This window comes from Lepidochelys kempii, chromosome 5 (genome assembly GCF_965140265.1).
Source record: "Lepidochelys kempii isolate rLepKem1 chromosome 5, rLepKem1.hap2, whole genome shotgun sequence".
NCBI classification, from domain to species: domain Eukaryota; kingdom Metazoa; phylum Chordata; order Testudines; family Cheloniidae; genus Lepidochelys; species Lepidochelys kempii.
The window spans coordinates 22,535,084-22,561,210 of NC_133260.1; the positions used below are offsets into that span (position 1 = coordinate 22,535,084).

Below are 26,127 nucleotides of genomic sequence, written 5' to 3' on the forward strand. Positions count from 1 at the left end.
AAAGCTGCTAAGTTAGACATTTTAAAATTAGCAGGTTCAGATAACAAGCATCCAAGAGCTTTAAAAGAGCTGGCTGATGAGCTCACTGGACCATTAATGTTGATTTGCAATACGTCTTGGAGCACTGGAGAAATTCCAGAACACTGGAAGAAAGCTAATGGTCTGCTAATTTTTAAAAAGGTAACAGGATGACCTGAGTAATTATAGGCCTGTCAGCCTGACATTGATCCTGAGCAACATAATGGAGTGGCTGATACAAGTCTTGATTAAACAAGGGTAATGTAATTAATGCCAATAAACATGGGTTTATGGAAAACAGGTCCTGTTAAACTAACTCATCTTTTTTGATGAGAGTATAATTTTGGTTGATGAGGTCATAGCATTGACATAACATACTCAGATTTCTGTAAGGCATTTGACTTGGTACATCATGACATTTTGATTAAAAAACTAGAACAATATAAAACAAACATGGTTCACATTAAATGGATTAAAACTGGCTAACTGATCGTTCTCAAAATGTAACTATAAACAGGCGAGTCATTGAATGGGCTTGTTTCCAGCTCTTGGCCCCACGCTATTTAAAAATTTTTATCAATGACATGGAAGAAAACAAAATCATCACTGATAAAATTCGCAAAGGACACAAAAAATTGGGGGAGTGGTAAATAACGACAAGGAGAGATCACTGATGTAGAGCAATCTGGATTGCTTGGTAAACTGAGCACAAGCGAACAATGTAAATGTATACATCTAGTAACAAAATGCAGGCCCTACTTGAGTGATTGGGAATTCTAACCTGGGAAGCAATAACTGAAAAAGATTTGGGGTGGAGGATAATCTGCTGAACATGAGCTCCCTGTGTGACAATGTGGCCAAAAGTGCCAATACGATCCTGGGATGCATAAAGAGGGGAATCTCAAGAACGAGTAGAGAGGTTATTTTACCTCTGAATTTGGCACTGGTGTGACCACTGCTGGAATACTGTGTCCAGTTCTGGTGCCCACAATTCAAGAAGGACGTTGATAAATTAGACAGGGTTCAGAGAAGAGCCATGTAAATTACTGAAGGATTAGAAAACGTGCCTTATAGCGAAAGACTCCAGGAGCTCAATCTATTTAGTTTAACACAGAGAATTTTAAGGGGTGACTTGATTACAATCCATAAATTATCTACATGGAAGACAAATATTTAATACTGAGTTCTTCAATCTAGCAGAGATAGGCATAATTCAATCCAATGTCTGGAAGTTGAAGCTAGACAAATTCAGACTGGAAATAAGACAAATTTTTAACCGTGAGAACAATTAACTATTGGAACAATTTACCAAAGGTAGTGGTGGACTCTCTATCACTGACAATTTTTAAATCAAGATGGTATGTTTTTCTAAAAGATGTGCTGTAGAAATTATTTTGGGGAAGTTCTATGGCCCGTGTTATACAAGAGGTTGGACTAGATCATCATAATGGTCCTTTCTGGTCTTGGAATCTATGAATCTAAGTTGACTTCATTACATTCATAAAAAAAAAACACAAATAACTTCTAAGAGACTATACATATAACAGACAGAGATATATTTGAAAGTGTTGGTTTAAGTTGTTATAAGCTTGGAAGAAACTAAAAAGATATAAGAAGAGAAGAGCAGCGGGGGACAGCAGAGCAGCTCACAGCAGGAGCTTACCTGGGAGTTCGCCTGGAGCGAGCCCAGTGAGGCTTACATCTTGCAAACTGCTCTGAGGAAGCTCATAGTAGGAAGGTGATATGGAAGGGGGGGTTCAGCTGTTGTGACCTGCACTGGATGTGCCATGTTTGTCTTTCTTCCACAGGACAGAAGCGACTTTGTCTGTACAAAGTACAAGCTGGTCTCCATATTGGAAGAGAAGATTGAAGGTCTGGAGCAACAGATAACAACCCTGCGTTGCATACGAGAAACTGAGGATTTTCTGGACGAAACTCAGGATAGGCTTCTAGGGGCACAAAGCTCTACAGATATAGAGCAGGTTGCACAGAGGAGCCAAGAGGCCAGTGAAGAAGCTTGGCAACATGTGACCTCCAGAAGAGGTAAGCGGAATGTCCGGGTTCCAGTAACACAGACACAGGTAACTAACCGCTTTCATGTTCTCTCCACAGGTATCGTTGTGGAGAGTGGACCAGATGATATGTCTGGGGCGAGAAAGCAGAAGGAGACTCCACTGGTTGGAAGGCATGAGATGCTATGTCCTGAGGTTGGGAGTTCCACGACCACCACTCCCAAGAGGAGAAGGCGGGTGGTGGTGGTCGGGGACTCTCTCCTCCGGGGGACTGAGTCATCTATCTGCCGCCCTGACCGGGAAAACCGAGAAGTCTGCTGCTTGCCGGGGGCTAAGATTCGCGATGTGACGGAGAGACTGCCGAGACTCATCAAGCCCTCGGATCGCTACCCCTTCCTGCTTCTCCACGTGGGCACCAATGATACTGCCAAGAATGACCTTGAGCGGATCACTGCGGACTATGTGGCTCTAGGAAGAAGGATAAAGGAGTTGGAGGCGCAAGTGGTGTTCTCGTCCATCCTCCCCGTGGAAGGAAAAGGCCTAGGTAGGGACCGTCGAATCGTGGAAGTCAACGAATGGCTACGCAGGTGGTGTCGGAGAGAAAGCTTTGGATTCTTTGACCATGGGATGGTGTTCCATGAAGGAGGAGTGCTGGGCAGAGACGGGCTCCATCTTACGAAGAGAGGGAAGAGCATCTTTGCCAGCAGGCTGGCTAATCTAGTGAGGAGGGCTTTAAACTAGGTTCACCGGGGGAAGGAGACCAAAGCCCTGAGGTAAGTGGGAAAGCGGGATACCGGGAGGAAGCACAGGCAGGAATGTCTGTGAGGGGAGGGCTCCTGCCTCATACTGGGAATGAGGGGCGGTCAACAGGTTATCTCAAGTGCTTATATACAAATGCACAAAGCCTTGGAAACAAGCAGGGAGAACTGGAGGTCCTGGTGACGTCAAGGAACTATGACGTGATCGGAATAACAGAGACTTGGTGGGATAACTCACATGACTGGAGTACTGTCATGGATGGTTATAAACTGTTCAGGAAGGACAGGCAGGGCAGAAAAGGTGGGGGAGTAGCACTGTATGTAAGGGAGCAGTATGACTGCTCAGAGCTCCGGTACGAAACTGCAGAAAAACCTGAGTGTCTCTGGATTAAGTTTAGAAGTGTGTGCAACAAGAGTGATGTAGTGGTGGGAGTCTGCTATAGACCACCAGACCAGGGGGATGAGGTAGATGAGGCTTTCTTCCGGCAGCTCACGGAAGCTACTAGATCGCATGCCCTGATTCTCATGGGTGACTTTAATTTTCCTGATATCTGCTGGGAGAGCAGTACAGCGGTGCATAGACAATCCAGGAAGTTTTTGGAAAGCGTAGGAGACAATTTCCTGGCGCAAGTGCTAGAGGAGCCAACTAGGGGAGGCGCTTTTCTTGACCTGCTGCTCACAAACCGGGTAGAATTAGTGGGGGAAGCAAAAGTGGATGGGAATCTGGGAGGCAGTGACCATGAGTTGGTTGAGTTCAGGATCCTGACGCAGGGAAGAAAGGTAAGCAGCAGGATACGGACCCTGGACTTCAGGAAAGCAGACTTCGACTCCCTCAGGGAACAGATGGCCAGGATCCCCTGGGGGACTAACTTGAAGGGGAAAGGAGTCCAGGAGAGCTGGCTGTATTTCAAGGAATCCCTGTTGAGGTTACAGGGACAAACCATCCCAATGAGTCGAAAGAATAGTAAATATGGCAGCCGACCAGCTTGGCTTAATGGTGAAATCCTAGCAGATCTTAAACATAAAAAAGAAGCTTACAAGAAGTGGAAGGTTGGACATATGACCAGGGAAGAGTATAAAAATATTGCTCGGGCATGTAGGAATGATATCAGGAGGGCCAAATCGCACCTGGAGCTGCAGCTAGCCAGAGATGTCAAGAGTAACAAGAAGGGTTTCTTCAGGTATGTTGGCAACAAGAAGAAAGCCAAGGAAAGTGTGGGCCCCTTACTGAATGAGGGAGGCAACCTAGTGACAGAGGATGTGGAAAAAGCGAATGTACTCAATGCTTTTTTTGCCTCTGTTTTCACTAACAAGGTCAGCTCCCAGACTGCTGCGCTGGGCATCACAAAATGGGGAAGAGATGGCCAGCCCTCTGTGGAGATAGAGGTGGTTAGGGACTATTTAGAAAAGCTGGACGTGCACAAGTCCATGGGGCCGGACGAGTTGCATCCGAGAGTGCTGAAGGAATTGGCGGCTGTGATTGCAGAGCCATTGGCTATTATCTTTGAAAACTCGTGGCGAACCGGGGAAGTCCCGGATGACGGGAAAAAGGCTAATGTAGTGCCAATCTTTAAAAAAGGGAAGAAAGAGGATCCTGGGAACTACAGGCCAGTCAGCCTCACCTCAGTCCCTGGAAAAATCATGGAGCAGGTCCTCAGAGAATCAATCCTGAAGCACTTGCATGAGAGGAAAGTGATCAGGAACAGCCAGCATGGATTCACCAAGGGAAGGTCATGCCTGACTAATCTAATCGCCTTTTATGATGAGATTACTGGTTCTGTGGATGAAGGGAAAGCAGTGGATGTATTGTTTCTTGACTTTAGCAAAGCTTTTGACACGGTCTCCCACAGTATTCTTGTCAGCAAGTTAAGGAAGTATGGGCTGGATGAATGCACTATAAGGTGGGTAGAAAGCTGGCTAGATTGTCGGGCTCAACGGGTAGTGATCAATGGCTCCATGTCTAGTTGGCAGCCGGTATCGAGTGGAGTGCCCCAGGGGTCGGTCCTGGGGCCGGTTTTGTTCAATATCTTCATAAATGATCTGGAGGATGGTGTGGATTTCACTCTCAGCAAATTTGCAGACGATACTAAACTGGGAGGAGTGGTAGATACGCTGGAGGGGAGGGATAGGATACAGAAGGACCTAGACAAATTGGAGGATTGGGCCAAAAGAAATCTGATGAGGTTCAATAAGGATAAGTGCGGGGTCCTGCACTTAGGACGGAAGAACCCAATGCACAGCTACAGACTAGGGACCGAATGGCTAGGCAGCAGTTCTGCGGAAAAAGACCTAGGGGTGACAGTGGACGAGAAGCTCAATATGAGTCAGCAGTGTGCCCTTGTTGCCAAGAAGGCCAATGGCATTTTGGGATGTATAAGTAGGGGCATAGCGAGCAGATCGAGGGACGTGATCGTTCCCCTCTATTCGACATTGGTGAGGCCTCATCTGTAGTACTGTGTCCAGTTTTGGGCCCCACACTTCAAGAAGGATGTGGATAAATTGGAGAGAGTCCAGCGAAGGGCAACAAAAATGATTAGGGGTCTAGAACACATGAATTATGAGGAGAGGCTGAGGGAGCTGGGATTGTTTAGCCTGCAGAAGAGAAGAATGAGGGGGGATTTGATAGCTGCTTTCAACTACCTGAAAGGGGGTTCCAAAGAGGATGGCTCTAGACTGTTCTCAATGGTAGCAGATGACAGAACGAGGAGTAATGGTCTCAAGTTGCAGTGGGGGAGGTTTAGATTGGATATTAGGAAAAACTTTTTCACTAAGAGGGTGGTGAAACACTGGAATGCGTTACCTAGGGAGGTGGTAGAATCTCCTTCCTTAGAGGTTTTTAAGGTCAGGCTTGACAAAGCCCTGGCTGGGATAATTTAACTGGGAATTGGTCCTGCTTTGAGCAGGGGGTTGGACTAGATGACCTTCTGGGGTCCCTTCCAACCCTGATATTCTATGATTCTATGATTCTAAGATTTACAACACCATACTAACTGAAAGCCTCCAAGAGTTGAAAAGATGAATTAGTTATGCAGAAAACATGGAGTTGGGAGACCCCTAAAAAGGTGAAAAAAATTCTTTCCCTCCCCTCAAAATACATATTATTCCACTAAAATTCTATATAATTCTTTGCATTCTCTACAACATACTCCTTTGAGAAAGAGTAAGGAAATGCCCTTAGAAAGAAGGAAAGAAATCTAAAATAGAAATATAAATTTGGAGTTCACTTTCCCCCCCCCCCTTGTTCTTGAATTGTATTTGGGAATTCCTCCATGTTAAAGTCTCCAGAAGTTTTGTTTTTTAAGTAATCTTTTAAAATAAGTTCTGACTATAGACCAGAGGTGGACAAACTACAGCCTGAGGGCCACATCTGACCTGTGGGCCCGTCCTGCCTGGCCCTTGAGCTTCCAGCTGGGGAGGCTAGCCCCCAGCTCCTCCCCGTGTCCTCCCTCCCCCACAGTGACACTGCCATGCAGACAGCGCTTTGGCCCGCCGCTCCTACCGACGGCGCAGCGGGCTCTGGCTGGGCTGCAAGCTCCTGCCGCTCTGAGCAGCATGGTAGGGGTGCTGGGGGGTTGGATAAGAGGCAGGGGGTCCCTGAGGGCAGTCAGGGGACAGGGAACAGGGGATGGGTTGAGGGTTCTGGGGGGTGGTGGTCAGGGGACGGGGAACAGGGGAGTTGGATAGAGCGTGAGGTCCCGAGGGGCCTGTTAGGGGGCGGGGGTGTGGATAGGGGTCAGGGCAGTGGGGGGGGGGGGAGGTTGGACACAGGATGTGGTCCCAGGGGCATGGTTAGGGGCGGGAGGTCCTGGGAGAGGGCAGCCAGGGGACAAGGAGCAGCGGGGCGTTCTGAGGGGGGCAGTCAGGGGGTGGGAAGTGGGAGGGGGCAGATGGGGGCGGGGGCCAGGCTGCTTGGGGAGGCACAGTCTTCCCTATCCAACCCTCCATACAATTTTGTAACCCTGATGTGGCCCTCGGGCCAAAAAGTTTGCCCACCTCACTACAGACCCTAACCTATTTGACTGTGTCCCTGCAACATGACAAAATACAAAAAAGTTCCTCGAGTATGAGGACTATAGGGAATTATACTTAAACAAAAACAAAAAACCCAAACAATTATTTCTTCTTTTCTATGGCTACAGTTAATCTTGTAGGTTAATTATACAACCACATTCAATTAGGTCAGTGTTTATCCTGGAGTTAGGCCATGTCTACACTTACGTCATTAAAACTTTTGTCGCTCAGGGGCATGAAAAGACATTCCTTGATAAAACTATTTTTTTTGCACCCCTGAGCAAAAAAAGTTTTGAAGAGGAAAAGCACAGCAACGAACAGCTCCTGTCGACGAAGCTACTGCCCCTCATTCGGGGTGGTTTTATTTTGTAACTGGGAGAGCTCTCCCCGGCGACAAAGAGCGGCTACAGTGCACACCTTAAAATGGCATGGCTGCAGCGGCACAGCTGGGCTGTTTTAAGGTGTGCAGTGTAGACGTGGCCTAAGTGTTTTAGTGAAGTTAAAATATTTTATTAGTACCATTTAATTGTTCATTTAAGTTTAAAAGTGTCAATATTCAACTGGGACAAGTGAGTTTTTAAAATATTTGCACATAGTTCAGACTAAGTTTACAAATTATTCGCATTTCAAAGGCTAATGAACAGTCAATTAAGATTTTAAGTATTTTAGAAGAGATTACATGAGCTGCTAGATTACATGAGATTACATTACAAGAGATTACATGAGCATTCTGCATTAATTGTTAACCAGCAAACTGATTTCTGTAAAAGGTCATGTCTGGAAATAAGAGTGGACAAATAGCGAAAGGAGATATAATGCCTTGAAAAGAGCCAAAGAAAATCAAAATCAAAGAGAATAAAAAGACAATTTTTGCTCCTTAAAGAGATCTTAACATCAGACGATGGGGTTGCAATATTATCCCACAATATTATCACAAGTCTTGTGATATTTGGTGTTTTTTCTAAAGCTCCAGCTCCTGAAATCATGAGAATTTCAGTTGTCATTTAAAAAATGAAAAAAAAAAAAAAAAAAAAAAAAGATTCTTGCCACCTTGGTTGCAGAGAAAATATGGAAAAAAGAGACACAAGTCAAACTTAAGGCTCAAAAAGCAGACGGCAGAGAGAGAATTTTAAAAAACCTTGTGATTTTTAAATCAATTTCATGATATTGAGGGCATGATTCATGAGACTTTGGGGTGGTTCGATTCTTACCTCTGCTCCCCTCCCCATATGAAGCGTTAAGGGGCCAAAGCTATGTAAAGACAATCAAATAGATTTGGATTCATCCAGAGAGAGGACTCCTCTGGCACAGGAACTGAGGAAGACAGCCACAGGTTGTCTTTCGTGGACACTCTCAAATATTTCAGTGTAGAATACATTCCAAGACATAATGCTGTGGCAATTCTGAGCAGCACTGACAGGATGCCACAACTCAGTCCTCCAGGGTTATCAAATTAGATGCCAGGGTTCACTCTGGTTCCTAGACCTTCCCAAAACTGGGGGAACATAAAGGTGACTTAAAGACACCCTTACCCCTTGTCCCCAGGCTGTGAGTTCTGTGCTATACCCTTTAGAGGTACTACATAAAATCTCACCTGTGGTCTTTAAACTTCTGTGCTGTGTATTAATAGGTGTGGTTAACATATGTACAGATAGTTCTGACAGTATTTCAAAATTGAAGAATTTATTCTAGTTTGTCTACTGTGTAAAGTTTGACTATCAGAATCCATAAGACTCACCTGCTTATTAGAATTACCAAAAGAAAAAAAGAAAAAGTTCATAGTTGGACATTATTACAAAACGTCTTCAACAAATGATACAAAAGTTTGGATCCCTAAAGCAACTTGATCACACTGCAAATTCTGTATATTTTAGGATGTCAAAAATGCCTTAATATTTAGATAAGAAAAAACTCAGGGATATACTTGCAAAGTTAACATCACTGTAGGAACATTAACAACTGTATTACACTACTCATTTTAACTATTCAACCTTAATGATGCCCTTGCCCTAACAGAATTTTTATATACATTTAGTTCCCTACTGTTACTTTTTTTTTTTTTTAAACCAGAAAATACCAGGGGCACAGGTATACTTCTTGGTAGTACCATAACAGTGCCTATAAAAGTAGTAAGCACTTAGGAGTTAAGAAACCACTTTCCAGATAGTGGAAAGGTACCGAGGAGTAGACAGGGACAAGGAATCTAGAAAACACCTCACTACCCATTCCTCCAGCTAGGGAGGACAGAACTAAAACTGCCTGAGGAGCAAGGGAGTATTCTGGCCAGTTATTTTTAAAATTTCCTGTGATGTAGAAAGTCTGCATCATTCTGGGACAAAAAAGTCCAAGCAAATAGGAAATTTGGACAGAGAGATTGAAATGTCTCAGATTAAGAACAAAAAACCGCCATGCTGTATTAATTAGGTAGAGTACAGGGCAGTTGGATGCAGAAGAATCTAAAATAAAGAAGCAGTGGTCATGCAAAGCTTCAAAAACACGCACTTCCTGATCTGCATACATATGCCAGTATCCCTCTCCTAACGCATAAACATTTACACCTAATAAAATACAAGGGGTTTCAAACTATCAAAACCATTTTTCCTTCAAATCTATCAAAGGAACTGATCCTCAAATTACAGCAAGGTTCATCTTTCAAGCTTCAGCATTTAAAAAAAAACCATAGCCTGGTCAAAAAGGAGTCTTTTAGGAAACTGCATAACAGAAAAGTTGTAAAGCTTCATTTTCTCTTTTTTTTTTTAAAACCTGGATCTAGCTGAAAACCAAAAAAACCCAATATAAAACAGCAAATTTTTCACAAAAAGTATAACTATGCGTGAACACAAAATGGTAAAAGTGAAACCATTCTGGAACCTTTATTACAAGAGTTTGCTTCCAACTAACCTTTCCATCATTGTCAAAAGAGTCAAAGAAAATGCCAACACCATTCCAAGTATCAGCTGCCCCAAAAACTGGACCTTCTAAGCCTTGACCTTCAGTAAACCAGATTGCCTGTGCACAGAAATTAAATAAAGTAATAAATTAAGATTCAAATTTATAAAACAAATTTGTTTTTTCAAAATTAAATCAAGTTCATTTACTAGTCCATCAGCTCCAATCCGGCCTCTCCCTGTCACTCGAAATGTCACCTCAACCTCCCAGTATTCAAATATGGACTTGGTTTTTGTCCACACTGATCCTCTCTGGCTTTTTAAAGATGGAGTTATTCGAATCTGATCTGCACTAGGTATGGCATCTGAAAAAGAAAAAGAGAAAAAAAGAAAATCAACAGTGAACATATGAGAGAACATGAAGAGCACATCCTGCAATTATAAGGCAAATACTGGATTTGCTAAGCACACTTTACCTTATAATTTTGCAGATAGATGGTCCCTCTAACTGAAGAGCCAACTGTTTTCGGATTGTAGTTTTAAGAACCTAACATTTGAACAGTTAAGGGGCAATTAAAGTAGCAACATGTTTAAATTTAACATTTCATTGTCAAAATTTTACAGCTAAGGCACCTAGAGGTTAAGTGACTTGTTCAACTCCATACAAGAGGCCAAAAACAACCTGAAACTCCTAATCCTGCTCTGTAGCCAAAGAGCTAACATTACATATATTTGCTGTAGAAGATAAACAGCAAATGGGAGAGTTATCAAGTGGTTATTTACACATGTCTTTATTATCAAGCTTGCTACTGACTGCCTGCATGACCTTGAGCAAGTCACTTCAAAATAATTGGCTGAGGAACCTGAACTAGTAGCTTCATTTTCAGCATACCTTTTAAGAGTCAAACCACTTATTTAGGTGTCTAATTATAGATAGAGAGGTAAAGGCAAAAATCTACCTATACCACAATTGTGATAAAACGATTCTACTTGCCTGTCTAAAAGGTGCATTGTGAGGCTTAATTCTTTAACAATAATACAGTGCTTGGAGATCATGGAAAGATAATCCATCAGCACCAAGTTTCTTTTATGCAATAAATGTGAGGAGAGCATATGCCAAGGACACGACCAAAGTCGCCAGGTACCCTCTTGAAATTGTGTATGGACACCCTAAATTGTTTATAGCCGTACAGACCAGATGCCATATTGTCACTGGACTAATTCCAAGGATTTAACTACATGTGCATCAGTCTTTCTCCCACAAAATTGTTTTAAAGTGACTTGACATTCCACCCTGCCACATATGACACCATATTTACCAGAGCAACAAGGTGGGTGAGGTAATATCTTTTATTGGCCCAACTTCTGCTGGTGAGCGAAACAAGCTTGAGTCACCAGAGCTCTTCTTCAGATTGGGGAAATATATTCCAAGCATCATAGTACAGTTATGAATTTAAGCTTCCTCAAAATGTGTGTTAATTACATACACTACACAATCTGTTCCACCTTGCATTTGGCTGTGATGCTCGGAGTACCTTTCAAAGATCTGAAGAAAATCTATGTGTGGCTTGAAAGCTTGTCTCACTCACCAACAGAAGTTGGGCCAATAAAAGATATTACCTCACGCACCTGGTCTCACTAATATCCTGGGACCAACAGGGTTACAATTACACTACATACCTGGTTGTCATGACATAGAGCTGCATCCACAGTACAGTGATGAGAAACTTTTTTTAAAAAAAATAGTCACCCTGAATTCTTCACCTACTTTTACTGTGATCCCCAAAGCCAGTTGTGCTACCAGACACAGCACAGGGCACAAGGGGATGATTTCAGGGGTGTATGATTATAGACACCCCCCCGTCCCCCCACAACGCTTTGCTCCAGGGTCTCTGTGGGTGGGAGCGAGGAATCATAGAATATCAGGGTTGGAAGGGACCTCAGGAGGTCATCTAGTCCAACCCCTCAAAGCAGGGCCAATGCCCAATTAAATCATCCCAGCCAGGGCTTTGTCAAGCCTGACTTTAAAAACTTCTAAGGAAGGAGATTCTACCACCTCCCTAGGTAACGCATTCTAGTGTTTCTCCACCCTCCTAGTGAAAAAGTTTTTCCTAATATCCAACCTAAACCTCCCCCACTGCAACTTGAGACCATTACTCCTCGTCCTGTCCTCTTCTACCACTGAAAATAGTCTAGAACCATCCTCTCTGGAACCACCTCTCAGGTAGTTGAGGAGCTTAGGTACCGTAGATAACTATGACTACAGAGCCTCAAGCTCCATGTACGCTTGTGTGCGGTGTCCCCACGCTCATATGGGGGCCAGTAGTCCGGGAATCACGCCCACAGAGCCAGGCGCCCCCCGGGGACGCGCCAACGGAGCCGGGCATCTCCCAGGGCCTTAGGGGACCAGCACTAGCGGGGGAATGCCCAGGGGCCCGGAGGGGGCCGTAAGTGGGGGGGGGGTGAGGTAGGCCAGGTCTCCCCTCAGCCAGAGGGAGTCAGTACTGCGGGGGGGAGGGCGGGGCCAACGAGGCAGGCGCCCCCCCCCCCCCCAACTGGCGCTACCGGGGGTTGCGGGGGTCACAGGTCACTCCTCGCCCCAGCGCGGGCCGCGGATACTTACTGCCCGTGTGGACCCAGAACGGCACCGACCCGTCCGCCTGCACCAGGTGCGGCCCCTTGAAGCTGTACTTGTACTCGAAGCGGCGGTGCGGCTGGGCAGCGACCCCTCCCGCTGCCCCCAGGCTGCTGGCCCCGGCGGGGAGGAGCAGGCGGCAGCCCAGGCAAAGCAACGCGGCCCAAAGCACGTTCCCCCCAGCCTGGCAGCCCCGCCGCATGGAGACCGCCATCTTGGACTCTGCCACGGGGAGCCCGGCACGGCCAACAGGGCGCTGCCTGATTGGCTGCGGAGTCTGCGGGCCAAAGGGCAAAGTTGAGCGCGGGGCTACATGTCAGCGCCGCTCGCGGGGGCGGGGACAGGGAAGGAGAGGCCCCGCCCCCCAGGACGCCCCGCTCCCTCTTCTCTTCCTCTGCCTCGTCAGTGCGTCACTCCGTCGCCCGCACTGCTCTCAGTCTCCTCCTTTCCCCCGCCCCACCCGCCCCAGGCCAGGAGGGGGCGCCGCAAAGGGAGGGAAACGAGGGGCGGAGTGGGAGGGGAGGTGGCATCCATGGAGAGGCGGGCCTGTTCTGTTAGTTCAGGTGGCATATATGGGCTGTCCAGCCTCAAACAGTGTTCAAGCAGGTGCGGGGGTTTGCCGGCTCGGTTCCATGGCAAACACCCTGTGAAAAATCCTGCCAACTTGTCATTAAAGATACAGAAAAGAAGGAAAAACAGTGGAAGGCTTCGAACAGCATTAGATGAGGCTTTAATTTTAACACTATCCCTTGTGCCCTTTCCCTTTGGCTGTAAAGGGTCTTTAGAAGGAACCTCCGGGCCTGCCCTCCACCCTTTTGACAGTCTTTTAGGTGATATTAAAGATGGTAATAACTGTCCTTTTTGGGGAAAAGTTAGTTGAGATGGGCAGCTGCTCTTGTTAAAGGGAACCTAAAAGCCATAACAAGACAAACACATACAAAGGAAGGGAGAAAGAAAAGAACAGCAAAGATTAAAAATGCAGCTTCCATCTGTGGTGTTGACTCTCACTTGTAACCTCACTGCTGAACAAACACAGGAACAGCACACAGTCTTATCAGGCATGCCTAGACCTGGCAAACTCATACCAGCTGCGAGCTGTTTAGGGAATTTATTTTAGACACCTCTTTCGGGTCACAGCCTTACAGCAGTGTTGCAAAATATACAGTCTTGGCTCGCAAAGCCACACTCTTATTAGACAGAAGGAAAAGGGAGAGAGAGAGAAAGAAAAAGTAAGGTAGAGAAATAAAAGGACATATGGGGGTGGGGGAAGAGATAAAGTCTCATATCTCAGATGGTGTTCAGAAGTCAACTGTAATGGATGGAGGTGGTGATGTCATCTGGCTCCCTCTCTCTATCCTGGTCTGCTCAGGACATCTGTCAGAATTAGGATGAAGAAGGTCCAAGATCCTAGGAAATGGTGGGGTAACAATCATGATGATGAAACTCGTGCCAGTAGTGAATTTTCCCCAAAAAGTCTCTTTCTTTAAGGACCCACCAAAAAGAGTGCTGGTTAGAATAGCCCTCTCATTATTTTGTCCACCAGTTAAGCCTAGTTTCTGACACACCAGTTTTAGTTCACTGATTTCTGGTTTCCCCCCTTTTCTTGTTTACCAAGCATGATCTTAACACAGTCCTTGAGTTATGTCAGGAGGTGTCAAGGTTCCTTCCCCACTCTGAACTCTAGGGTACAATGTGGGGACCTGCATGAAAGACCCCCTAAGCTTATTCTTACCAGCTTAGGTTAAAAACTTCCCCAAGGTACAAACTTTGCCTTGTCCTTGAACAGCATGCTGCCACCACTAAGCATTTTAAACAAAGAACAGGGAAAGAGACCACTTGGAGATGTCTTCCCCCAAAATATCCCCCCAAGCCCTACACCCCCTTTCCTGGCGAAGGCTTGATAAAAATCCTCACCAATTTGCATAGGTGAACCCTTGGATCCCAAACCCTTGGATCTTAAGAACAATGAAAAAGCAATCAGCAATCTGAAAAGAGAATTTTAATTAAAGAAAAGTAAAAGAATCACCTCTGTAAAATCAGGATCGTAAATACCTTACAGGGTAATCATAGAATCATAGAATCATAGAATATCAGGGTTGGAAGGGACCCCAGAAGGTCATCTAGTCCAACCCCCTGCTCAAAGCAGGACCAATTCCCAGTTAAATCATCCCAGCCAGGGCTTTGTCAAGCCTGACCTTAAAAACCTCTAAGGAAGGAGATTCTACCACCTCCCTAGGTAACGCATTCCAGTGTTTCACCACCCTCTTAGTGAAAAAGTTTTTCCTAATATCCAATCTAAACCTCCCCCACTGCAACTTGAGACCATTACTCCTCGTTCTGTCATCTGCTACCATTGAGAACAGTCTAGAGCCATCCTCTTTGGAACCCCCTTTCAGGTAGTTGAAAGCAGCTATCAAATCCCCCCTCATTCTTCTCTTCTGCAGGCTAAACAATCCCAGCTCCCTCAGCCTCTCCTCATAACTCATGTGTTCCAGTCCCCTAATCATTTTTGTTGCCCTTCGCTGGACTCTCTCTAATTTATCCACATCCTTCTTGAAGTGTGGGGCCCAAAACTGGACACAGTACTCCAGATGAGGCCTCACCAATGTCGAATAGAGGGGATTCAAAATATAGAGAATCCTCCTAGGCAACACCTTAAGTTACAAAAAGACACAAAAACAGGAATATACATTCCCTCCAGCACAGCTTATTTTACCAGCCATTAAACAAAAGAAGACCTAACGCATTTTCTAGCTAGATTACTTACTAACTTAACAGGAGTTGGAAGGCTTGCATTTCTGATCTGTTCCCGGCAAAAGTATCACACAGACAGACAGAACCCTGTGTTTCCCCGTCTCCAGATTTGAAAGTATCTTGTCCCCTCATTGGTAATTTTGGGTCAGGTGTCAGCTAGGTTATCTTAGCTTCTCAACCCTTTACAGGTTAAAGGGTTTTGCCTCTGGCCAGTAGGGATTTTATAGCACTGTATACAGAAAGGTGGTTACCCTTCCCTTTATATTTATGACAGGAGGTCTTTTGGTTTGGACTAATTCAGGCTTTCTGACTCCCTTTTGTACCTTTTCCCATCAACATTTGTTATTATATGTTATTGTGACCTTTTATATACTTTCACTCACTTTTTACAGTTGAGCTCACAAATTGGGGAAATTTGTAGGCCCAGTTATCACAAGAGTCAGAGAGGAGACAGAAGGGAACGTCATATATAGGTGGGATGGAGAAGGTCCATAGGGAGGGGAAAGAGCTTCCTATGGATGTCTTGAAGAGGAGGGGAGTCCCCCCTGGGGAGAAGGAAGGGACAGTAGATTGCAGTCAGTGTCACTCCCTCCCCTCTGGCTAAATGCACAAGGGTGCATGGTGTTGCAAACTGCCGTGCCCCCACAGTACAGATGCACCCTCCTGCTGGAAGCACCCCTTAGCTTTAATGTAGAAAGGCATCTCACAGGGATGCCAGGGCCTATAGCATGCACTGTTCCATTTTGAAATGATGGGCAACATTTCTACCTAGCTGGAAGAGGAATATCCCTGTTTTCAGAAAGTGTCTTTCTTGATGTTAGCTTTCAACTAACTAACTTTTCAACTATTGGTTGGTTATTATGCGGGGAGGGAGAGCAGCAAATTGAGATTAGAGCAGGGGTCCTACCCAAACTTTGCCCAATTGAGGGTTCTGTATTAGCACAGTGCCAGGAGACTATATCTGATTTGCATGAAATAAAGCAAACTATGCTCTCCTCCACCAGCCACTCCAATTAGGATAATATGTTACCTGCTAAGATCTTTCCTTTCACAACGTGGTACAAAAGCTTACATAACCCCCAGTCCCTTAACTCTGCTCTGGTAGTACCACCTTGAGAACAATGAGAAATTCTGAGACAACCCTGTGCATCCACTATGCAGGATTATTCATATTAGTAATAAGGTATTAGAGTGTGTGATGTTACACCCCATATTCTTCATAGGAATATGGTTATGATATAATTATGGCATAACTAAGATATACTTTATGCAAGATGGTTAATGTAATTTATAATTGGAAAGATTATCATTTACTGAATGTGATTATCCAACTTGAATGCATGTATCATTTCTGTATCTGGAGTTAGGAATATTGACTATGTAACAATTACAATTATGTGTGTACTTGAGAAAACGCCCACCAGACAGTAAGCAATCAGCCGGAATGAGCCATTTAAGAAGGACAATAGAACTTGGAAGATACTAATCTCTCACCTTCCTGAGGAGTTTCCTGGGATGATACATTGACACTGCAAAGTCAGGTGATAATGTCACCTGATGCAAAATACCACCTTGGACATTGCTGGTACTTTTCCTCTGTAGGGGGATGGGGATCAAACAAAGGTTTCCTGCCTTAGGTGGATCCTTTTTAAGGCTAAGGAGGGGGTTGGTCTTGACTCTCCTCCATTGCCTACCCAAGAAGAAAGACTGCTGAAAGTACCTGAGGGGAAAGGCAGGTGTGAGTCCAGACTGAGACAGGGGTCCAGTCTGTAAGAAAAGATAACTGGAACTCTAATCTACAGAAAATCTGCATCCTGCCTAATTCAACATCTAGGGTGAGAAATTACATTTTGTGACCTGTTTCTTTGGTGAATCAAGCTTAGTTTGCATATTTTGTTTTATTTTCTTAGTAATCTTCTTTATTCTGTTTGCTATCCCTTATAACCACTTAAAATCTGTGTTGTAGTTAATAAACTTATTTCCTGTTTATAAAATAACCCAGTTTGTGCAATCCATATCTAGGCGGGCAAGAAGCTATGCATATTTGTCTTCACATTGAGGGAGAGGGTGGAATAAGTGATTCCTATGTATCCATTACTTATCTCACTGACTAGCTGTGAAGTTAATTTATTTGCAAAGTATGTTGAGATCCTAGGATGAAAAATACTATAGACGTGCAAAGCATTATTGTACAAAGTAAAGTTATCCTTGTATTATGGGACAAGGACATGGCAAAAGGAGGGAACAATGCATTTGTTTAAAATTCAATTAGTGTAGCATTTTGGGGAGCATAGGTGAGGTGAGCAAATTCTTGATTGTACCTTATTCAAAATACAAAATTCAAGTGTTTGGGAGTATTTGGGATTTGTTTTCAAATTGACTCTCAGCATACCAATGTCAATTTAAAAAAGAAGCAAAGGCAACATGTTGCAGAACTATCCACTAATTCTTGGTGCTCCAGTTTTTGTGGTCCCAAAATAGGTCTCCCTGGGGTCTGACTTTCAGAGATGCTGAGGACCTTCAGCTTGAAGTTGCTACAACTTCGGAGCCCAACAGTTTGAATTTTTTTTTAATGACCATAAAATTCTCTTTCTCCTCTTCCCTATATAAAGGAACAGAGAGAGAGAAGACCCATTATTCCTGTTGGTTCCTCTACATGCTTCCATTAGAAGAGGAGATGAAGATCCTTGAATGACCCAGGGAAAATTTCACCTAGGGAAAATTAATGACATAGCCACCCCAATCCACCAAGTCAAGATTCTCCCTCCATTACAACTGATGTCTCCGAGGGAGACCTTCTGAGGTAGCAGTCTGACTTTCCCCCATCTTCTGAATTGAGAGGGACTGCAAAGAGTTCCACTGGCGCTCAAACAAAGGGAGACTTTTCTGAGAGCAAATGGCCCTCCCATGCTTCACCTGCCCGCAGCCTTTGAGCAAGGCTTGAATAAGGGTGACCTCTGAGCTGGAACGGGACTTGAGCCTCAAGGGTTTTTTTCCCCAGCCCCATAACACTTAAAGAGACAGTGTGGCTGTATCAGGAGGTTTGTTTCCTTGTTCCTGCTTCAACTAAATGTGGTGTAAAATCATAGAAATATGGGGCTGGAAGGAACCTTGACAGGTCATCATGTCCAGCCCCCTGCACTGAGTCAGGATCAAGCAAACCTAGACCATCTCTGACAGGTATTTGTCCAACCTCTTCTTTAAACTTCTAATGATGAGGACTCTACAATCTCCCTTGGAGATCTACTCCAGAGCTTAACTACCCCTTGACCTGTGAAGGCAGCAAGTTTTCTCCCTGAAACACCAAATATAGGCGAGGGGACAGCCTGCTACCCCTTTAGAAAAAGGGGAGAGGGTAGGCTGCTGGGCGGTAAGAAAAGGAAGATCAGGGCCTAATGTAAGAGGTGGAGGAACAAGAGACAGGATTTGAGCAATTTCACTCCCTCGCCCTGAAGTCTCTCCACCCCACAAGGATCTCTAACTCCTTATTGGGCCAAAGGAAGGGGTTGAAATTCACTCCATCTGTTTCTAAAAAGTGATGCAAGCTCTTGTGAGACCCAGAATTTGTGAATTGTGTGAAGAGGCTTGAAAAGACATAAATTCCAGGTAGTTCACCTATTTCTAGAAATAAGAGAGTACTTTAACCCTTCCAAATGTGATAAAAGGTATAAAATGTATAAAGCATTCTGAGAGACTGTGTGTTTTTCTAGGTGGTTTTCAAGAACCCAGTTGTCATCTGGAGATTTTACTATGGCCATTAAGCAGCTACCCCATTAAACTATCATGCACAAGGATTTTTTTAAAAAACTAATTTTAAAAATGGGAATTCACACCTTTAAGACCCCACCTTCCAAACATAGAAAAATACTGGAAGCTGCCACAGTAAGGAGATTCTCTATTTAAAACTAAGCTCATTGTTAGGAATGTTTGCCATTTCCCAGTCAGTCATGAACTGCTTTTTGAATTTTTCAAAGACATGCACAAGTTTGAAAAAATGCCCTCTCTCTGCCAAAAATTAGTCCATCCTGAAATGAAGACAACCACCCATCCAATCCCCAATTATGCAAATTAGCACCAAGAAATGGAAACATTCCTTGAAGCTGTTATGCATAAGTGAGCATCTTTATTGTAGTACATAATAATGTTGCTCATTTGTAAGAACTCTTTCACTTTGTCCAGATAATTAAATTTGTTTCCATATATATTAAAGGGGAAGAGGACAGAATGGCTGAAGGTAGGGGCTGCAGAACTGGTTCATTGGTCTGCATCCAGCTGGGGTCAGTAGGAACTGACAGTTGTTGCCATCCAAGAAAACAGCTGTCTTTATCAGTTCAGTTCCAGGAGAGTAGATGTGCACTCAGAAAACACCATTATATGTTCCGGATGTCTCAGCAGAGCAGCCAAGGTCCAAATAAACATAAATACTCACATAGCCTCTTACCTATTGGGTCTGAGGTTCATTGGCGGGGTGGTGTGGTACAAGCTTGTATAACCCCATCAATTACAGGGTCCTAATTATTGCAGAGTCAACTGACCGACAGAAGGCCAAATTTCTTCTGACAGTGTGCTCAGAAAGAATTAATTAATAAATTAAATAAAGAATTATCAATATTCCTTGCAAAAATATTCATATAAACAATCTTCAAAGTCCTTATGTTAGTGCTAAAAAGAATGTCGTACAATAAATAGTTATCATTAGAACTAATCAAAAATTCCATTGAAACAACTTTTTGGACAGAAAATTACTTTTAAAAAAAATTCTCAGGAAACTTTTGTTTCATTTAAAAAAAACTTGTTTATTTTTAATATAAAACTATTTTTCCCCAGAGTTTTTGGTGAAAAATATTATTTTCTCACCTCCTCTAGATAACCATACATTATAAAACCATGGCACAACTGAACCAGAGTACTTTCACACACAGTTGTTTTCACTGAGCTCTAGCTGACATGATGGCGATGAGAATGTTCCTAGTAATGTGGACCTGAAGATGTGCTTCTGTGGTGGCCACCATTTGGATGATACACTGAATACTGAACCATAGGCTGCTACTTCATGAAGATTCCCTAGCTGAGGCTCTAAGAGACTCATGTCCTCTGTGGATCAGACACAGGGAGGAACCTGCAATACCCACTGACCAGTGGGTTACATTTCTTCGGTTAATTATCCATATAATCACCATGGTATATGAGTGTCTTATTTAAATCCAGGTGAGCAATCCACAAATTCACCTGTGTTTTCTTGCCCTCTTGTCAGGAACAAGTCAGATTTTTAGTAAATTCTCTCTATTTTTATTCTTCTCTCCCTCATTCTGACAGCACCACTGCTGACTGGTTGTAGAAATTTATTCTCAATTAATTTGCTCTGAAAAGGTGAGGTTTGAACGGGTTGGTAGTTGGACGGGTTGGTGGCATTGGGTTTTGATTTCTTGAATCCCAGCCATATAGTTGTGGAGTTCTTTCTATGGAATTGTTGACAACTTATTATTATTATTTGCATTACGGTAGTGCCTAGTATTCTCAGTCATGGACCAAGACCCCATTATGCTAGGTGCTGTACAAACAGAAAAAAGAGAGAGGCCTTGCCCCTAAGAGCGTACAATCTTGTCTATATTAGTAGAGGGTCTCAGTGTTCACTATCCTTCAGCATCCAGGAGGGGCCTTGGCAAGAATCTCAGGTGGTGGCTCAAACACCCTTTGGCACATCCAGCATTTTCTGTTGTGTGAAAAGGCCAAAGCCTGTAATGAAGTTTGGGTTGCTATCCTAACTGGGATTCCACACAGATCATTTTGGGAAGGTTGATCATTTTTCACAGCAGTCTGTGCTGACTCTTGAAGCCGACTGGTCATCCACCTAAGACTTTCCAGGAGTTATGGCTGACGAGAAGAAGGGTCTAACCTCCATTTCCATGGTCTTGGTGAAGGTCTGAAGGAATTCCTTAGCCCATAGTCTGTGTGTCAAGAGGTATTTTTTTGCTCACAGTGTTAGAGTCAACTACCTTTGTGTTCCCTCTGCCACAAGTTGTCAGAGAACCCTAAAGTATTTTGTGGGTGGTGTTGTCTGGGAAGGATGATTTAGATGCTAACATGTTGATTGCAATGAATAGTATGCGACTGTAACATTTTTCTGGGTATGTAGCAATTTTCCTAAGGAAGTTCTGGGAACTTTCTGGATCCAGAGGTTTTCTGGGGTGGACAGCTGTGATGTAGCCTTCTATTGCAATAGTGTCTTGTTATGCCTTCTTATCAGGTAGACCTGTGATGTCAGCAAGGAGAATGTGGTGGTCCATGCAAGATAGGATATGCTTCATGTGTTATCTACATCCACATACAGACAGAAGATGAAGTCTAGTGAATGCACACTATGTGGATAGAGCCTGTGACTGCCTAAGAGAACCCCATGGTTGTTAATCTAGACATGAGGGCTCTGACCAGAGCATTGGAGCAATGCCAACATGGGTGCAGAAGTCTCCCAAAACAATGACTGTAGCGGTGTCTATCATCATCTCTGTTAGCTCTGCTGGGAAGCCTGAACTTTTTGGAAACCTATAGACTAAAAGATGCTAAATGTTGACTTTGTTTTTGGCATTCAGACTTTGACTGTTGGCTAGAGTAGGCTGATCACTTAAAAATCAGGGTAGTCCTGACAGAACCTTTTCTGCCTTTGATGTAACCTTCAACAGAATGTCAGCTTTGCCTCTGGCCTTCTCCATTGCTCTGATATAGTGATGTATGGAGTAGCCTCAGGGGATGACATAGGCCAGAACTGTACCTGTGTTGTTGCTGAATGAGATCTCAGTGATGCAGCTCAGAGGTTTTCTTGAAGTTTCTTACCAAGCCCCAGGAATTTGACTAGGTTGCAACGAGAAACTGCAGGTGCTTTGGGATCCTAGGTGGTGCACTGCTGCAGTAGAGGCACTGGTACATGTAAATATTATGTTATGGCAGGCATCACCAAGTGGTGCTTAGTCTATTCATACTCTTCCAAGTTCAAGCAAATGTTCAGTCTTGGGGAGATATGCTGTATTGTTAGTTTTTGTTATGCAAAGTTCTGTGTAGAAACAGTGGTCCTCAGGGAGGAAACTGAGCAATCAGATGGTGAGTATAGTCTCTGGCTGGAGTAAATTCTTAAAGCAGAGTTGCTCATTGGGAACTGGACACTGGTGTTGGTCTGAGTTTTCTGAAAGAAGAGATGCAGTTTGACCACCTCTGTTCCAGGATTAATGTATATGTGTAAATACAAGAATTTACAGAATAGACCCAGACTCCACCTATGTTCTTGATTTCAACTCCACTGGGAAGCGGACCTGCAAACACCTGGACATCTGCTATCACTCGTAAGAGGACTGAAGTTGGTGTCCCAACGGGACACGTGTTAGAAGGAGGAGCGACAATTAGACAGTTCATTACAATGAGCTAGATCATCTCCGTTTAATCTGATCTAATCTAGTCTATCTAGAAGTATTCAAATAGTTTTTAATGGCCATAGATGGTATACCCCGGAGATCTACATGAGCAAGGAATATAAACTGCCACCTGCCTGGCACTATTCTGCAGCCGCAGACCCAAGTAGAGCCCTTTGAGGAATCCACACCTGGGGAGAGTGTGGGAACATAAAATTATTTATTTCTGGGAACATTACGTTGTTCATATTCAAGATAGTAGAGAAGAAAAGGGGTAATAAATAGAACTCCAACTGGAAATGTACTTAAAAGTGAAATGACTGAAGAAAAAAAAAGGCACGAGAGGAAAAAAGATATGAGTAACTTAAATGGTGAACATCAGTTGTGAGTACTCAGTAATGATCCCTAGCCCATGTAGGCTCATATATGTCCCTCTATCCCTCATCTGTATAGTCACGGAGAACCTCACAATCATTAGTGCATTTATTTTGGGGTATGTCTACACAAATAATGAGTTTGCGGCCTAGCCTGCTGCACACTAAGTGTCCATGTGGACCCTGCTGCCGCACACTAAAATTTCCCAAGTGCTCTTTCATGTACCCCACTTTGAAACAGGAATAGATTAAAGCACAATAGCGAACTTTTAGTGCCTGGCAGCAGGGTCCATGTGGAAACGTAGTGCACAGTAGGCTAATGTGAAGTAGATTTACACCCCAGCTTGCTGTGAATTATGTGTTTGGGTAAACAAACGCTTTGCAACTACTCCCTGAGATAAGAAAGCAGTATCACCCCATTTTGCACATAGAGAACTGAGGCAAAGAGATTAAGTGATTTGCCCAGGTCACCCAGGCAGTCTGTGGTAGAACTAAGTCTGTGGTGAGACCTAAGCCAGGGCATTATCCACAAGGCTATTGTTTCTCCCTGTTGCTATCCTGGTTCTAGCACAGGTTCTCTGACTGGTACGTACAGCGATTTATTTATTTTTTCATGAGAACCATGTAATCCAACCCATGCCCCCTTAACTCTCCTCCTAGGTAATCTATAGCACAGTTTGATAACACAGTTCTCATACAAACAAAAAGCCCTATCCACATCAGTGAAATAAACCATGCTAGAACGCCATACTAACAAGCATGCTTAGACACACACAACTGTAGCTAAGATGTTTCTGAATCATAAATGAACTGAGCTTTTCTTATTAATTTTATTTAGCATATGGACATAGGTGCTGGAACTAGGGGTGCTGCCATGAAGTGGTTTCAACCATATACAGGGGTCACAGTTTGGTTCAATGGCTCTTAGCACCCCCACTATACAAATCGTTCCAGAACCTCTGCATATGGGTGGAAGGAAGGTGTTTGTCAAATTTTCAGAAGTCCTAAGCAACGCCCTCCCACAACCCACTCCATGCCCCAGTAGGTGATGTCCAGCAATAAATTAATGTTAGGATTTTTGCCCTATAGGTGTGGTCCAAGAGGATCTCAAAATCCACAAAAATTTTTGACAGGAAAAGAACATTTCACAACTTTTCTTAATTTCCAGGCAGTGGTCCTTGCTGGTCCTACTCAGTTGCTCTTTCTAGCCTACAAATCCATAAATGAAGTATATTACTTAATTTCAATTACAATGTTAATTATAGAAGACAAATGGATACTGGATCTCACACCGTAATTAATCTACCCGATATTTACTTAGTAAATTGCTCAGACCAGATTAAGCTGTAGCTAGGGAAGCAGGACAAGGAAAGTGAGTGACAGAAGCATTATCATGGCACACTGCCTCCCATTGGGAGAGTTCTTCTTTCTTCTGAAAGAGACGCCTTCAGGGATCATGTAATTTGAATTCCCTGTGAATTTAGTGTCATCTTAGCTTGACCAGCTCTGGAAGAACATATTAACCTCCTCTTGTGATTTTCAAAAAACCATTCTAATTTAGCAAGTAATTAAGGGTCACATGTAGGATAAAGAGCTAGATAATCTTGGATTACGCACAGGAAGCTTTGTTTCCAAGGCAACCCCAGTGGAGGGGGTGTTAATGCCGAGGTCAGTCAGTTAATGAACTGGGAATGGTTACTGGCAGCAAAACAGGCTAGGGCCAGGGAAATGGAAATAACAATTATATTACCATTTAATGATTCAGTAATAGAAAACAAATGCTTACAAAGCTGGTTAACACAGAAAATATTGGAGACAAAGGTTGCAGTCAGTGGGAACGTTCTGCTGGGTAAGGTCAAGTGAAATCGAAAACAGTGACGCTTGACAAGCCTCATATTTCTGAGCTCAAATCAGTTCAGTTGTCATTCATGGATTTCATTGCAGTCTCAGTACGAACCTGTCAGTGTTTGCGTAAACTGACGTTGTTTTCGTTGGCACTAAATGCTGGACATTCATTTCTTCCTAAGGTTAGTCCTGACAGAGGTTACTACCTGTGGGACTTTGTTGGAGCGATATCAGCTGGATGGATTTAAGACACTGGGAGCAGGACACACAGCTTCTATGTATTAAGGAGGTAGCATTGTCTGACAGAGTTCTAGGCCTCCATGACTAATCTTACAAAAAAATCTCACGAGGCAAGAACAGAATTAAACATTATGGACAAGGGTGATATGCAGAAGAAACTCAAGAAGCACATGGTAAAGGTTAACTAAAATTCAATCAATATATTAAAACAATTATAACTTTTTAAAAAATGGAATCTAATGCAGGAGAGACTACTCATAAGAGATTGTAATTTGAATTATATTACCAGGTGGATACTTATGACCATTCTAAATGCTTGCTACCAATCCAATTATTCTTTTATAATCGGGCTGCCTCGGTGAACAGAAGACTATGTTCACATGGTTCAGTGGGAACATCTTCACAGAATCCCATATTCCTGCTTCTATTTAAACCCTTTCATACCTACCTCTCTCACAAGGTGGACAGATCCACATCAAGAGCCAAATTCAGTGCTAACAAATAGAGGTGTGACTTCCAGTGACTTAGATAGAAGTCAAGTCTGCTTATTCTAGGGGCTGGATGTAACCCTGAGATGTCAATGAGCTCTTGCATTTTGCAGAGTTGATGGTAAGCATTCCTTCATGATTCAACGTTTGGGGCCAACTTGTTAAAATCTGGCCACAAAATCCTGTGTTTTCATGCACAAACCGGCTAGCAGCACAGAGGAAACACTCTATGCAGTGTTATTGCAGCCATGTTGGTCCCAGGATGTTAGAGGCGCAAGGTAGTTGAGGTAATATCTTTTATTGGACCAACTTCTGTTGGTGAGAGAGACCAGCTTTCAAGAGGAAATATTGTTTATTAATTTGTGTTGAGTTTTTCAGACTTAGTGGGCACTTGTTGTTCCACCATGGAATTGCCTCTGCAGATCCCTGCTTATGAAGTCATGTGCCATGCCTCACGGGTACCTCCGAATGTTCCAAGCATGCCTGTAATGCCCTATGTGCGAAGGGTAACCTTCAGCATTGTACGTTACATGTAAGTAGGCCACTGAGACATGGCGCATTCCTGGCTCGCATACCAATCACACATCATCCTGATTCTAATTATATAGACACTATCAGATAAAATCTCACCCCCAAAATGTAGATTTTGCAAAAACAAGTTTTTATAAAACCTCGTTGCAATGAACTGTGGCCACACATACACA

The 26,127-nt window shown here is 43.6% G+C and overlaps 1 protein-coding gene across 2 annotated transcripts in view; it reads right to left on the minus strand.

The window, feature by feature from the left end:
• LMAN1 (lectin, mannose binding 1) overlaps positions 1–12,726 on the minus strand; it is a 35,966-nt gene extending 23,240 nt beyond the window's left edge. The window contains exons 1-3 of one of the 2 annotated variants that reach the window (XM_073343654.1): positions 12,311–12,722; positions 9,898–10,052; positions 9,701–9,808 (exon numbers count right to left, since the gene is read on the minus strand). In XM_073343654.1, the coding sequence (XP_073199755.1) occupies positions 9,701–9,808; positions 9,898–10,052; positions 12,311–12,536 (489 nt within the window). In that variant the 5' untranslated portion in view covers positions 12,537–12,722. Of the gene's footprint in view, positions 1–9,700; positions 9,809–9,897; positions 10,053–12,310 lie in introns of both variants that reach the window. The other variant, XM_073343656.1, reaches the window with a different exon arrangement.
• Positions 12,727–26,127: the final 13,401 nt, after the last annotated feature.